General features: G+C 52.7%; 1 protein-coding gene across 1 annotated transcript in view; it reads right to left on the bottom strand.

Annotated features, from left to right (window-relative positions):
• SLIT1 (slit guidance ligand 1) overlaps positions 1–14,654 on the bottom strand; it is a 169,250-nt gene that overhangs the window by 4,658 nt on the left and 149,938 nt on the right. Inside the window, exons 26-32 of the mRNA XM_079899903.1 lie at positions 10,383–10,546; positions 8,572–8,696; positions 8,165–8,262; positions 4,804–4,943; positions 4,523–4,616; positions 1,832–1,969; positions 762–999 (exon numbers count right to left, since the gene is read on the bottom strand). Of these exons, the coding sequence (XP_079756029.1) occupies positions 762–999; positions 1,832–1,969; positions 4,523–4,616; positions 4,804–4,943; positions 8,165–8,262; positions 8,572–8,696; positions 10,383–10,546 (997 nt within the window). The remainder of the gene's footprint in view (positions 1–761; positions 1,000–1,831; positions 1,970–4,522; positions 4,617–4,803; positions 4,944–8,164; positions 8,263–8,571; positions 8,697–10,382; positions 10,547–14,654) is intronic.

Raw genomic sequence — 14,654 nt, 5'->3', positions numbered from 1 at the left:
AATGGCTGGGTTTTGGTGAGTTTTATTCTGTTGAGCAGTTAGGCTAGCTGTGGTCTTGCTGTGTGGACAGTGTAGTGGATAGAATTTATGAGAGGTGATCAAGGGAAGGAGAGCAGAGTGGGCATGTTTGAGAGGCTGAAAGGTTCTGAGAGAAAAGAAGGAGACGAGGACAAATAAAGGAGAGAAGAAAGATGTGGCAGTTGGGATAAGGAATGGAATTTGGGGAACAGGGATGACTAAAGAAGAGTTTAATTTCTTTTCCTGTGAAGTGCAATGCAATCCGCTGTCCCTCCCCAAGAAACATTTAGCAAACAATGCTGCTGAAGTAGAACTTGCTTCTTTATCCCTCAACATAACGATGTTCTCGGATGGAATTCAAGACATAAATGGAAAATAAGGGCTCCCAGCGCTAGCTGTGGCCGTGTTCCAGCTACATAGAGAAAGCCAGTCTGCAGCATTGGAGGCTGAAGCTGAGGGGAGTCTTTGAGACAAGAGATGGTGGGAGAGGATCCTGGTAAGTTTGGTTTTCCGGATCCAGTCACCCATGAGACCACCTCCACCCCTGCCCTTCCCTGAGACTGGTTTTGTGACCCAATAACCTTTCCGACTGTGCTTAAACTAGCTCAAGCTGAGATCCTGATACCCACATCCAAAGAGTTTTGACTAACACAGGGTGCTCCCAGCTGTCCCGATACTCTGACCTGAGGCCAGGGTCCCCTGCTGCCGGACCACCCTCTGTGACACACACCCTGGGCACGCACCTGCAGTGTGATGTTGGCCCGTGGCCAGTTCTGCAGGTCGGTGAACTGTAGGTAAGTGTCCCGATCCACGAAGTTGACACTGAGCAACTTCTCACACTCGGGGCCGCCAAAGCCCGGGAGGCACTGGCACACGGGCTGGCTGCCCTGGTCCACACAGTTGGCCCCGTTCTGGCACTCAGTCCCCTCACAGGGGCTCCTGGGGGCAGGCGGGCGGGGAGGGGTCTCGCAGAGCTGCCCACTGAGCGGGAAAAGACGCGGGTCAGAGAAGGCAGGGCCAAGGAGCAAGGGGTCATCTTCCTCTCCCACAGTCCTGGAGAGAAACTCACTAAACATCTTGGGACCACTGTTGCTTTAAAGTAACAGAAGATGCTCCTAATGAACACTTTCTCTAAGAGAATTAAGAGCCAGAAAGATGCTGAGGAACAAGGTGAGAAACAAGTGTGGTCCCTGCACCAGCAGCACCAACATCACCTGAGCACTTGTCAGAAATGGAAAGCCTGGGCTTCCCTGGTGGCGCAGTGGTTGAGAGTCCACCTGCCGATGCAGGGGACACGGGTTCATGCCCCGGTCCAGGAGGATCCCACATGCCGTGGAGCGGCTGGGCCCGTGAGCCATGGCCGCTGAGCCTGCGCGTCCGGAGCCTGTGCTCCGCAACGGGAGAGGCCACAACAGTGAGAGGCCCGCATACCGCAAAAAAAAAAAAAAGAAGACACAAGCAGAGCATGGAAGGTGGGTGACCGGAAGGAGGGCAGGTGCCCTCCCCTCACAGCCTCCCAGAGAGACCAAGATGCAAAAGTAAATGACCTTATATGCAGGGCATGTGTTCAGGGGTTCACTGGGCAGGTAAGTGATGAGGCGCTGCCCAGTAATCTGTACTCACCTCCCGCTCCCTCCGCCAGTCAGGGTAGGGACCCTTTGCCTGTGCTCTGAGCTGCTGATGAACTTTCCCCAGACCACACATATGGTGACTGGCATAGCCACGGTGAAAGCTCCCAGGGTGGCCCCTGCCAGTCCCAGAGCTGACAGCTAAGAGGAGTCAGTCACTCATGGTGCCTCCCAGGGCCGCTCACCTGTAACCCTCAGCACAGAGGCAGGAGTAGCCATTGACTCCATCCACGCACTGGGCCCCATTCTGGCAGCGGTGGTCCTCGCAGTCATCCCGGTTCTCCGTGCAGTTGTCACCCACATAACCAGGTGCACACTCACACCTGGGGTGGGCGGGGGGCGGGGTTGGGTCAACAGCCCCACACACAGCCCAGAGCTCGGCCAGGAGCCTGTGCGGCCCCAGGGCTGTGTGTGTGGCAGAGAGCCTCATGGCCCTGGGGGTCTGTGGGGTCCCCCAGGAGGTCACACGGAGCCCTAGATGTCAAGATGCCCCCACCCGTCCTGAGACCGTCCAGGAAGAGAGTTTATGTGGGCTGCAGGCGGGGGAGGGGGCTGCTCTGGGCCGGAAGGGTGGACACCCAGGAGGTGGAGGAGACGGGCGCTTGTGGTGGAGGACCACCCTTAGCACCAACAGCACATCCAAGGTCAACCTTCAGCCCCTTCTCAACGTGCCCCGCTGCCCCCACCCTCCTCCCCAACCCCAGCCAATGCATGGCTCTGAGTCACATGGGGCTCACCCATCCCTCTTCCCCAGCCTCCCAGCTGCACCGGCCCAGCCTCCCAGGCCTCAGACGCTAGTGCCCGCCTCTCCACAACGTCCTGACTCCAGGCCAGGTCCCAGCTTCCTGGCTCACACTGTGGCCCACTGCTCGCCTGAGTCAGTCCATTTCTGCCAATTATTTGCCCATCAAATAAAGAGCACACTCCTCCACCCCTGTTCAGTCGCAGCCCTGCCAGATGCTCCCTGTCCGGCTGCCCCCATAACAAGCCACCCCGTAGTCAGACCTGCTTCCACAGGCAGCGACCCGCACCTCGCTCCACTTCTCTGCCTTCACACCTCTTGATTCTGGACTACCCTCTTCTCTCTCCCTGCCTCGGTCCAGTACCTCATCTCCTCCAGGAAGCCTCCGGTGAACACCCCTTGCAGGAAACCCTTCCAGACTACAAACCGCAAACTCCACGGCTCAACCACACAACCTGGCAGGTAGGTGCTCCTGCCTGATTTTTTAACTCATTCCCAGTGTTTTTCAAGAGGGAAGAAATACCTTTGTACCCAGTAAACACACACACACACACACACACACACACAGCCCGCTGCAATCAGTTTCATGCCAAAATACTTATCCTTACTATATAAAAGGGCATGATGCTCTCTGATATTTTGTTTAATTTTTTTAACGTTAACCTTGACCCACCCAACTGATCACAATCTATTACTGGGTCTTGAGCTGCAGTCTGAAAAATGTTACAGTAGCTGCGCACCCACAGACTCGTTCACTGTCATTGCCTTATCCATTCATCCAGTGAGTGTGTACTGAATACTTGCTGGGGTCCAGGTACAACACCAGGCACAGCTGAGTCTGTCAGTTCAGTCCTTCCTCCAAGACAGGAAGTTGAGTGAAGGTGAACTATACACCCACCGAGTGCCCCTTCTCTGTGGTGTGAAGGACTATCTGAGCAGTATCCACCCGGACCACGTGCAGTCCTGCTTTATTCCACCCTCTGAGGTCCAGCCCCTCTAAGAAGTGTGCACGCCACTTGCTCTGCCACCGCTCCTTGGTCTGCTGTGCCCACCCCACCCGGCAGCTCAGCCAGCAGCGCGGCGTCTGTCCACCATTTGGATGGAGGCTCCTGTGCGGCCCCTTGACCTAGCATCTGGGCCTCAGTGTCCCCCGGCTCTCACTTCCTGCCCAGGAGGCTCTGGCAGCTCCTGCTGGACTGAGTCCCTGGGGGACTCCATCCCCTACCTCTGCCCAAGCAGCTGGGGTTGGGTCCCTCAGCCACAGACCTGAAGAAGACCTGACCATTGTGCTGCCCTGACTGCTGGAACAGGGTCCCAGAAATGAGACTATGTTTGCAGAACTGCAGATGGGAGCAACATCTTAAAAACCCCGTGACCTTCACATCCCAGTCTTCCAGTGACAAAGCACTTCCACATATGCCAGTAACAACGATGGTGACAACAGTCAAGGACCCCTTATCCAACCCTCCTGAAGCCAGACAGGTTTTGAAATTCAGAACTTTCTGGATTTGGGAAAGGTAATACAACACCTATAACTGTACATTATGTAACGTGCCAGTTGGATCTGGGGCAGCCCCTTAACTAAACATGTTCACATTCTGCTGCAAAATCTACACATATTCCCACTACATGGGATGAATGGTGACTGTAAGTAGCTTCATATCAGCACAGGTCAGCTTTTAATACCAAATACATTGATCGGATCAGATTTTGCTAGCAGATGGCTTTTGGTTTTCAGAGTTTTGTGCATTTTGTAATTGGCGATGAGAAATTGTGGACCTGCAATAGTTCTTTATTGAGCACTTTTCAAATGTCAGGCGTGGAAGTAAGTGCTTTTCACGCATTTGCTTATCTATTCCTTACAACCACCCCAGGAGGAAGCTACTGGTGCACCCAGTTTGCAGATGAGAAAACTGAGGCTCAGAGTGGTCAAGCCACCCATTCTGGGTCATGATGTAAACCCAGGTCTGTCCGACTAAAACTACCACCACCCTGCCCCTGACACTGACTGGCAGGAACTGAACAGCCAAGACCAAACCCACCTGACAGGTGAGGAAACAGGCTCGGGAGGGCAGAGGAAAGGTGACGTGGGGGCCCATGCCCTTCCCTGGCCTTAGAAATGGGCAACACTGACCTGGGCCCGTCTGGGGTGCCCACACACTGGGCCTCGTGCTGACACGGGTTCAAATCCGACGAGCAGAAGTCCACCAGCTGCTCACAGGCCGTTCCTGGGGGAAGAATTGGGGAGAGGCAGGAGAGAAGCTGCCCCATGTGCTCCGCCAGGCAGCCGGCCCAGCAGAAACTTCCTGCAGACACTGAGGCAGGGTCCCAGCCCTTCCGCCCATGGGACAGGGGCTCAGGGCACGTGCACTGGCCTCCACCTCCCTGCAGACGCTCAAACCCCGCCACGCTTACCCGAGTACTGCAGGGGGCACTGGCAGGTGTAGCTGCCCATGCCGTCCACACAGGTGCCCCCGTTGGCACATGAGTGTTCCACACAGTCGTCCGTGTTTACCCCACACGTCGGTCCTTCAAAGCCGGAGGGGCAGGAGCACCTGTAGGGAGCAGGGGAGGAGGAAGAGGCATGTGGGCCCACTGCCAGGGCAGCAGCTGTCCTGAGGCACTGATGGAGGCCTGTGGCCAACGGTCAATAGCATCATCCTGGAGTTTTGGTCCCTACTCTGGGTCAAGCCCTGTTAGATGCTGGGGGTTAGACGTGACCAAGACCAGCCCTGTGCTCCTGTGCTCATGAGATCACTCACAGTCTAGCGGGGGAGACGACGAGGAGACTGGCAACCAAAGGAGAGACAGTGAGTATCAGAACGGTGCACAACTGAGGCTGGGGAGGGTGGACAAAGGGGCAGAGGACACCTAGCTCCCCCTTGGAGAGAGTGGTCAGGGCAGGCTTCCTGGAGGAGGTGATGAGTTAGCCAAGGACTCTGACAGGGGAGTAGAGGAAGGGGAGGGAAGACAGTGGGAGTAAAAGCCTGGGGGAGAGAGAGCCTTACAGTCCATCCTTCAGGAGGGTACCTGGTCATCTAAATAGTTCAGGGCTTGGGGAGCACACACTTCAGGAATGGGGTGAGAACAGGACTGGGGGTAAGCAGGAGTCAGGTCTCGGAGAGCCCTGGAGATCAGCGATCTTCAAACCGGGGTACACTTCCCTCTGGGACAACTGTGGTTTTCCAAGGGGTTTGTGGGTCAGAGAGGTCTGAGAAATTAATTTCCACATCTTCATGTTATGCATGGAATTCCCCCCTTAACTGACCCGCCCCAGAGCTCCAGAAAGGCTCATGCGCACCTCTTCCAGCACGAGGCCAAGGTGGGCTGTGCCTGGGGCCTAAGATCCTTGGGTGCCAAATGAAGGGACAATTAGGAATACTGATGTTTCCAAAGTGAATGAACAAACCCTTTTGCAAGTCACGAGATTTCCCATTCTGTGCATTAAAAAATAATTGAAGGAAGACCTCATGGAACTGTCAGCTGATAGAGCATTAAAAAGAATTTTTGATGACAGATCACTTGGGATTTTTAGCATATAAACTTGACAGGGTTTCAAGTAATTGAGTGACGTGGCTATAATAAAACTCCTAATCTCATTGGTTTATTTATGTGAACAAACTTTCTCAGCATTTATAGCTACACATACATACACACACACACACACACACACACACACACACACACACTTTTTTTAAGGGAATAGATTGGCTGCTAAGCCCTCTCACATTCTATAATATTCACCTCTGGACACATAAACCAATTAGGAGAAGAAAAGAAAACACACACACACACACACACACACACACACAAACAAAAGCTCCATCTATCTCATTAAGAGATACAGTCTAATAAAATTTACCTTTTATGTGTAATAATTATCAAATTTTGGAATAGTTATGTTGTTCTGATCAATTGTATATTATTGATCACTGTAATGATAACTCAATGCAAAAGAAACTTTTAATCAGAGGTTTATGGTGACAAAAATAGTAAAAATCTTTAAATTTAAACTTATATACCCATCTGGTGGTAGGAAAGTATGGCAGGGTGCTAAGAAAAGCCTCTAGTATGAAAACATTACATTAGAAGGAAAATGGGGGGCAGGTGATGGGAGTAAAACAAATACTAGTTTGAGTAGGAACGAGAATGATGCAAGATGTTGCAGCTGTTCAAGAGTTCCTTCACGTGATTTTAAAATGATTTTTCCCTGGAGGATAAAAGAGTGACTTAAAGAGTCATAGCTTTCATTTTAAATGTTAATAATATGTACAGCGTTCTGGAAATGACCTTCTTTGCAATGAAAAATTAAACTTACCATGAAGAGTTTTAGCTGTCACTTAAGAATGTGTCAGGCAGTTTGTAGTTTTAAAAATTCGTTTGCGGCGGGGTGGGGGTGTGAACAAGAAGGTGTGACGCCTGCTGTTGCAGGCTGTGTCCTGGAGTTTAATTCCCCCTGCAGGTGGTGGCGGATCTCAGCTAAGTTCCTTCTGGCGGGGTTCGGGGAACAACTGCGGAGTCCCTTGTAAGCCTTAGGTTTGAGGGGTTACTCAGGGAGGCACCCCTTTCGACCAACAGGGTCCTTCCCACAGCGCCCCCGCCAATCTGCAGGCATGCCAAGTGTGAGGGGCTACTCCCAGCTGCACCCCTCCCGGCCCAGCAGGGAGAGCTCCTAGTTGCGTCCTCTCAGCAGCCCCCTCTCCGTAGACACGCCCCCTAGCAGTCTAGCCAATGAGGAGGGGGCTTTGATGGAGCTGCTGCGGAAGCCCAGAGGAGCACAGAGCCTATTATAAGGACGCCGTTTCCAAGGCGACACCTGCGGAGAGGCCGTTTAGTGTTTTCTTTTTACAGCTGGTAATCTGGGTTTGCAGAGACAGGTCTGGCCATTTCTGCCAGCAGATTCAACATCATTTTCTGAAGAGTCAATCTGCTCAGCTGGCAATTTTTCTTCAGCAGCTAAATACTATGTGCTCCTCAGAAAAGCTCTGGGTGCAGGAGAGCTCTGGGAAGCTGGGGGGCTCGCTGAGAGGCTCTGGGGGGAGCAGGGTGAGTAGGGGGCTTGAGCGGCGATGTCAGCACTGGGAAGACTTGCGAGATGTGGAGCACAGTGGGAAACCGATGCCCGGGGTGCGACCAGAGTGACCCATGAGCTGGTGGGGGAGGCCGCCGGAGGGCGTGACCAGGACTTGCTCCACCTCCGGGCAGGACTCCCCTCCCCTCTCCTGGGGGCTCCGGGTGGACGCCTGATCCGGAGCAGCTGGCTGAGGGCCCTGCCTTCAGGCAACACTGGCCCAACAAGCAGGTGGATGGCTTCAATTGGAGGCCTTGGGGGTTAATGGCGATTACAGGAGTTGAAAACACCCCCAAGCTGCCTCTTGGCACTGCCGCTGCATATGCCCTAGGCTATGGACTCCCAGTGCCCCAGAAAGACTCTCCTGGCACCTGGCAAGAGCAGGCGGAAGCCTGGAGCAGGGGCTCCAAGCCCCAGCCCCACTGCTGCCTGCTGTGTGACCTGGGCAGCCCCTAGTCTCTGTGCTTTCACTGCCTCTGGGCAGCGGAGGCGCGGCCTGGGTGGCCACGGAGAGGCCTCTGGCTGCCATTTGGAGGGAGTGGCTATTCCCGCTGGGCCTGTCCCTCATCTCCCAGAGCTCAAAGGGCCTGGGCCATCCCATTCGGAGGAGGAAGGCTCCGAGGCTTGGGTGCCGGATCCCATTAGCACTCACCCACCATGTTCCAGCACCCACCCCCCGCCACCGCCCCACCCCCAGCAACTCACGTGAAGCCGGCATCCTCGCCCTCCTGCGAGTGGCAGGTCCCGCCATTTCCACAGGGGCTGCTGGAACAGCTGTCCAGGGACACCTCGCAGTCTCGGCCCTGGGGAAGAAGTCAGCGATGGGGACCCCAGGGAGACCCAGGGGCCAGTGAGCCAACAGGGACAGCCGGCCCCTCAGCAGCTCGGCCTGCCGGTCCCGGGGGTTCCTTGTTCTCTCATCCACATGTTAGGTCATGGATGAAATGCTCGCTTGGGCCCCCGGCCCCCCCTCCCCCTCCCCCTCCCCCCCCTCCCGCCCCGCTCTGAGCTCACCCTGGGCCCTGAGGGCTGAGTGGCCACCGAGACAGCCCCAGCCCTGCTCTACCGCGCCCTCGAGCAGCCCTCCGCCTCCAGCCACAGCCTGCACTCACCTTATAGCCGCTGGGGCAGGCACACCTGTATGCCCCAAGGGGGTCGTTATGGCAGGTGCCCCGGTTCTGGCATGGGCTGGACAAGCAGGGATCGCACTTGGCCTGGACAGCCAGGCTGGGCGGACCTGAGGCAAGGTGGGAGTGGTGTTAGTGCAGGGAGGGGGTTGGGGGACAGGACTGGGCATAGAGCCCCGCGGCCCCTGGCCCGGAATCCTGGCACTGCAGGGACGGGTTTGCGAAACCCTCTCCCCAAGGAGATGTTTTCCCGCCCCCCCCCCCCACCCCGCGCCGGTATTCCCTCTGGATCGCGCTCACCCCGCCTTTCACAGTACACCTCTCCAGCCTCTGGACCCTCCTCTGTGAAATGGAGCTAAAAACAGCCCCTGCCTCATGGGGCTGGAAGGACTAAATGAGATAATCCGAAAAAGGGGCTTCAGGGGAGCCCCCATGTAGCGGTCAGGGCAGGACCATCGGTGTGACAGCATCATGATCACCATTACTGAAACCGGCTGATGTTTTCTCCATCCCCTCACACCCTTCTGAGGCAACCACCCGCAGCCCTGTCACCTGCTGGCCTGGACAGCAAGGGCGGCCACCCCAGCAGGGAGGAGACTTGGCTCTGAGAGGAGGCCACGCTTAGGAGAAAAAAGGCCCATGGCCTTGAACTTGTTTCTCTCCAAGGCTGAGCAGGGAAGGACCCTTTTCCGTCACCTCTCTGGCTACAGGCATGACCTTCTCCAGCCCCTTCAGGACTCACTGGTGGCCCTTCCTTGAACTTGGAGGTGGGGGACGAGCCGGCAGCCAGGCTGCCTGGGGTGCCGCCTAGGAGGAGCATTAGGGCCTCACAGGAATCAAGAGTAACGCCAGCCAGTTCAATGTGTGAAAATTCAGCGAGCCATTCATTTACGATCTGTACTTTCCTGTTATGCATGTTATATTCCAATAAAAATTTTAAAAAACACAGACAAAAACCTTTCACCAGTACCAATCCCACCCCAGTAAATAAATACTTAGCAAACGTTTCAACCTACATTGGCCTGCTCCCAGCAGCCAGCAGCCACGCTACAGATCGGGCCCCCCTGAAGGGTCACTCCTGTGACAGCATCCTGCACACAGGGCAGCCCGGGGCCGCCTCATTAACCCTGGCTGTCAGCTTCATTTTCGCTGGTGGTCTGTGAGCTTGCAGAGGGCAGGAGTCGTGCCCCACGGCCTCCTGTGCCCTCCCACAGCTGCCCCCCTGCTGGGGGGGACACAAAGCTAGGCCTGGGCCCGCCACTCGGCCGCCACCTCCTGCTCAGCAGGGGTCCCAGGGCTTGGGCTGTCAGTCAGTCAGTCAATCCCTGAACGACTATTTACAGATGCCCAGGGTGAGGCCTCCAATCACACTCAGGCCTTGTATTTCCGCAAATGTCAGGAGAGCGGCAGCTGGGTCCAGTGGCTCAGGCGTTTAAGCTAATTGCTGAGCACAATTCCGACCAAGGGGAGGCCTGAGTGCTTGTACTGCTGAGAGGCTTGGAGCTTCCAGAAACACTGCTATTTTTATTTTCCTTACATAACCCCAGGGAGGGATTAGAGCCCTTATGGCCTGAGATTTTCCGCCTGGCTTTCTTTTGTTCGTTGTGTGGCAGGACAAGAGGGCGGCAATGCTAACAAGCAGCAGGGGCCTCATTCCTGCCACCTGTTCCCCACCCAGCCGGTCACCTCGGGGACACAGGAGTGTCTGGAAGGCTCTGCCAGGGTTGCAGGGGGAAGCAGGAGGTGGGGGGAAGCAACCCGGTACCCACCATCCCCTCTTGTGCTCCTGGGCTCACCTAGGCATTCAAACTTCTTGGCAGGCGTGGTGAGGAGCAGCTTGCCCTCCATATCCGGGGGCCCGGCACAGCGGGCAATGCCAGGTTCCTTGTAGCCTGTCTTCACCCAGCTGGACAACCACCGCAGGTGGCAGTCACAGTACAGGGGGTTGGCACCAATGGCCCTGGGTCAGAGAGTGGAGAGAAGTAGGCATTATGGCTTCATGGGGTCCTTCGCCCACTGGGTACCTAGGGTGCCAGGCATTATGCCAGGAGCTGGCACAACCCTAGCAGCCCCCATTAATGAGCCCTTACTGTGTAGGCAGTAGAGTCTTAAGCACTCCTCATCTGTTATCTTGATTGGTCCTCATCACACCCTACTATCCCCATTTTACATGTTGAAACTGACACTCATAAAGGTGGAGGCACCTGCCCCAAATGCACAGAGAAAGTGGGGAAGTACGATCTGAACTCGTGCTGTTGAGGCCAGAGCCTCTGACTGCACTGCCTCCCGAGTGCACTGGGGAGAAAGCAACCGAGATTTACTGCTGTGATGAACCAGCTGCTTCTCCCGTCAGTGCATCTAATCCTCTCATCAGCCCCACAGTGTAAGTTTTCTCTTCTCCATCTCAAAGATGTGGGAACTGAGCCTCATGTGGAATAAGTAATTTCCTGGGGTCACACAACCAGTGAAGGGAAGCCCCCAGATCCAGAACCCAGCTGAAGCCTATACTCTTTAATTTTTCTTTTCATTTTCAGTTAAACAAGAGACACCTGAATGCATTCTCACTGTAAACCGTTTTCAGACCCGGCACACAATAGTCTCCACCTTACACAACACTGTAAATGTACTCAATGCCACTGAAGTATACCCATTAAAATGGTTAATTTTATATTCCGTGAATTTCACCTCAATTTTTTTTTAAAGGCACATTCCTATGTTACTGATGGGAATGCAAGATGGTATAACTCCTACGGAGGGGGATTTTATGATATCTATCTGAGCAATGCCGTTGCCTTTTGACCCAGCAATTCTGTTTCTGGGAGTTTATCTCACAGATGTGCCTGCACAAGTGTGTAAAGGCATCTGTGCAATGGTATTGATCGCAGCATTGTTTGTAACAGAAAGACTGGAAACCTCCCGTGCTCATCAGTGGGGGAGTGGTTAAGTAAACCACAGTCCATCCACATTACATGGAAGTCTACACCACTGTCCCTGCGAACCACAGGACCCACGATCACATGGTCACCACACTCAGTGCGTAGCCTTCCCATCCTTTCCCATATGTACACACAGTTCTTCGTGAGGAAGAGATTACATCCCTCCAGTACACATCGTTTCTGGGCAGCCTGCTTCTTGTCACTAAACAGCACGTCTTGGAGACTTTTCCAGGTCAGCAATACGGATCCACCTCATTTTATCAAACTGCTTCATAGCATCCCAAAGAATGGACGCTTCATAGCTTTTGCTGCCAGACATTCTGGATGTTTCCAAGGTCAGTGAACACTCTGTTCATGCCTCTTTGTGAGGAGCGAGCATCTCTCTAGAACAGATGCCTAGAAGGAGGATTCGAGTCGCAGAGGAAGCGCATGTAAAATGTTAACAGCTGCCCTCCAAAAAAGGCTGTATGGACTTAACACTCGCCTGCGGTGTAAGGCTGGGCCTTCTCCCTCACATCCCCGCCCCACACTGACACTGTGCACCGCCAACCACTTAGGCTTTGACCAATCCCGTGGGAAAGCTCATAATCTTCTCACTAAACCACAGTGAGAGATTCAGAGACGAACTAGGCATGGATTCGGGGGAACGAAGGGGCCAGCGGTCTCTGAGCCAGCAAGTAGAAAAACCAGAGCCTCGTGCCTGAAGTTCACTTCTATCAACATTATGGTGAAAACATAAGGCTGTACATTGCTCACGAGAAAGGGCACATTTATTAAGTACCAAATGGATGCGCTGCCATTTTCCACCTGTGTCTGGGCAATACAGAGGAAGTGGTTCCCCTGGAGACGTGTTGGGTCTGATGACAGCAGCAGCAACTCTGAGCAGGAATTCCCCCAGATAGCACAGCTGATGACGGCCGATCTTATAAAGCAGGCTCAACAATCTTGGACTCCGGCCCCCAGCGCAGCTGCTCACTGCCCGGGTGACCTTGAGCGGCTCACTTAACATCTCTGGGGCTCACTTTATGATTCGATAAAGAGCCTGCAATCTGGAAGGGGAAGAAAGACAAGCACATATAACCTGAAATGGGCGCCGAGGGAATAATGCAGCTTGGAAAAGAAAGCCGGTTCAACCTCCACGTGTATTTCATTTTTTCTGTCCTGATTTGCTGACAGCATCCATCCTGGTTAATGGGACAGGGAATACACCTTCCTCTTTTCCCTGAACATTACCAGGGCTTCTCAGAGGTAGAGGAAGCGCAGACGCTTTGAGTTTTTGAAGCTTCATTGTGTTAAAAAAAAAAACCAAAGACTTTAAAAAAATAACAGGAATACGAAACAGTGGTATGTTTAAAATGTCTACATTCACCAGACTAATATTTTTAACGTAAAAAGTACGAGGTAATGTAATGATGTTATCCAAAAGATAAATACAGAATTTATTTGAAAGCAGGTTTTTGTAGCGCACTGCAGGGGTGTGGTCTGCTAACGAGCCACAAGTTGGGAGTTTATCACGAAGGGTTTCTTCTCTCCATCCTGTAGCTCATTTAGAGAAAACGCCAAAAAGACTAAATCTGAAGCCACTGTGAATGTGGAGGCCCTTGACCGTTTTAGGATGTCACAATTCCCAATTCCTGCATAAATTCCCCCCATAAATGGCAACAAAGTTGCACCTCAAATGTAAGTGTCCCTTTCTGACTCAATATAAAAAATAATAATAGAGAGTAATAAAAACTACCGAAGTCACATACAAAGCTATTCAAAATTATGCCTTCTGGCTTGACCAACACACGCTTTACTTGTCGCTGTATAGAGCAGATGGCGAGTGACTCCTGAATTCAACATTTCAAGCTTTAATTTCTCCAAAGGCAGGGTTTTTGTGGCTACTTCATTAGTTCAAGTAGTTCACTTTCACCTGGAGTCCATTTTTCCCAACAAAAACTGCTGTGAACTCAGTGGGGAGTGGAGAGCCACAGGCCCTGCTGAGACCAGTGGTGAGGACAGCAGCCAGGCTGCTCATCAATCCAAAAGGACTGTGGAGTCAGGTTCATCCCCCAGCAAAAGTATAAATAACCCTGTGTTGTTGCTCTTTGGTATAACTTGGAAATGGTTGAAACAGTAGCTATTCGGTCTGTTCCTGCCAAGGACCGGCTGAGCTTCCTCTATTAACGTAACCAGGACAAAAATAGATCTCCTGTGGCTGTTTCAGAGGTGCCAACTAAACAGTTTAGCATACACTAAAACTTCAAAATCTCTTCACCTGAGCTATTCCTCCTCTACCCATCCTCCTCCCAGGCAATTTATTTGTGTGCATCACTGTCCTCTACTGGAATGAAGTTTCTTGAGAGCAGGAATCATGAATCCCTCACTGTGCCTGACACCAGCAGGCATCCTGTTTTCTGAATGAATGCCTGCCTAAAAGCACGAGAAATGCACAAATCTCAGTATGAAAGCAAAAGAACTTCAAAAAGAAAAGAATCATCTATCCTCCCATAAATGTAACTAATTTAATTTTCATTTATTCCCTTCTAGTTCTTGTGCTCATATATATACATCACTGAAATCAGAGTACACTGTCTTCTTTATTCTACGTTTTTTTTTTAATTAATTAATTTATTTATTGGCTGCGTTGGGTCTTCGTTGCTGCGCGCGGGCTTTTTCTAGTTGCGGCGAGCGGGGGCTACTCTTCATTGCAGTGCGCAGGCTTCTCCTTGCGGTGGCTTCTCTTGTTGCAAAGCATGGGCTCTAGGCACGTGGGCTTCAGTAGTTGTGGCTCGCGGGCTCTAGAGCACAGGGTCAGTAGCTGTGGCGCACGGACTTAGTTGCTCCGCGGGATGTGGGATCTTCCTGGACCAGGGCTTGAACCCGTGTCCCCTGCATTGGCAGGCGGATTCTTAACCACTGCACCACCAGGGAAGTCCCTATTCCACGTTTTCATCAAATAATAAAGTACAGTGGCATAATTATTATAATTAACTACTTGCTATTCTGTCATATGGGCATACCATGATTTACCTAATCATTCCATATTACTTTTCACACCGAATTCTTAATAATTTCAGAAATCTAGTTTTCCAACATGCAGCAGATTAGGGGCAACAAGATGTCAGATTATAGACATGAAGAATGATA

The sequence above is a fragment of the Stenella coeruleoalba genome, assembly GCF_951394435.1.
Source record: "Stenella coeruleoalba genome assembly, chromosome: 16".
Lineage (NCBI taxonomy): Eukaryota > Metazoa > Chordata > Mammalia > Artiodactyla > Delphinidae > Stenella > Stenella coeruleoalba.
The sequence above is the reverse complement of the archived record's forward strand: the minus strand, read 5'-3'. Positions and strand labels throughout refer to the sequence as shown.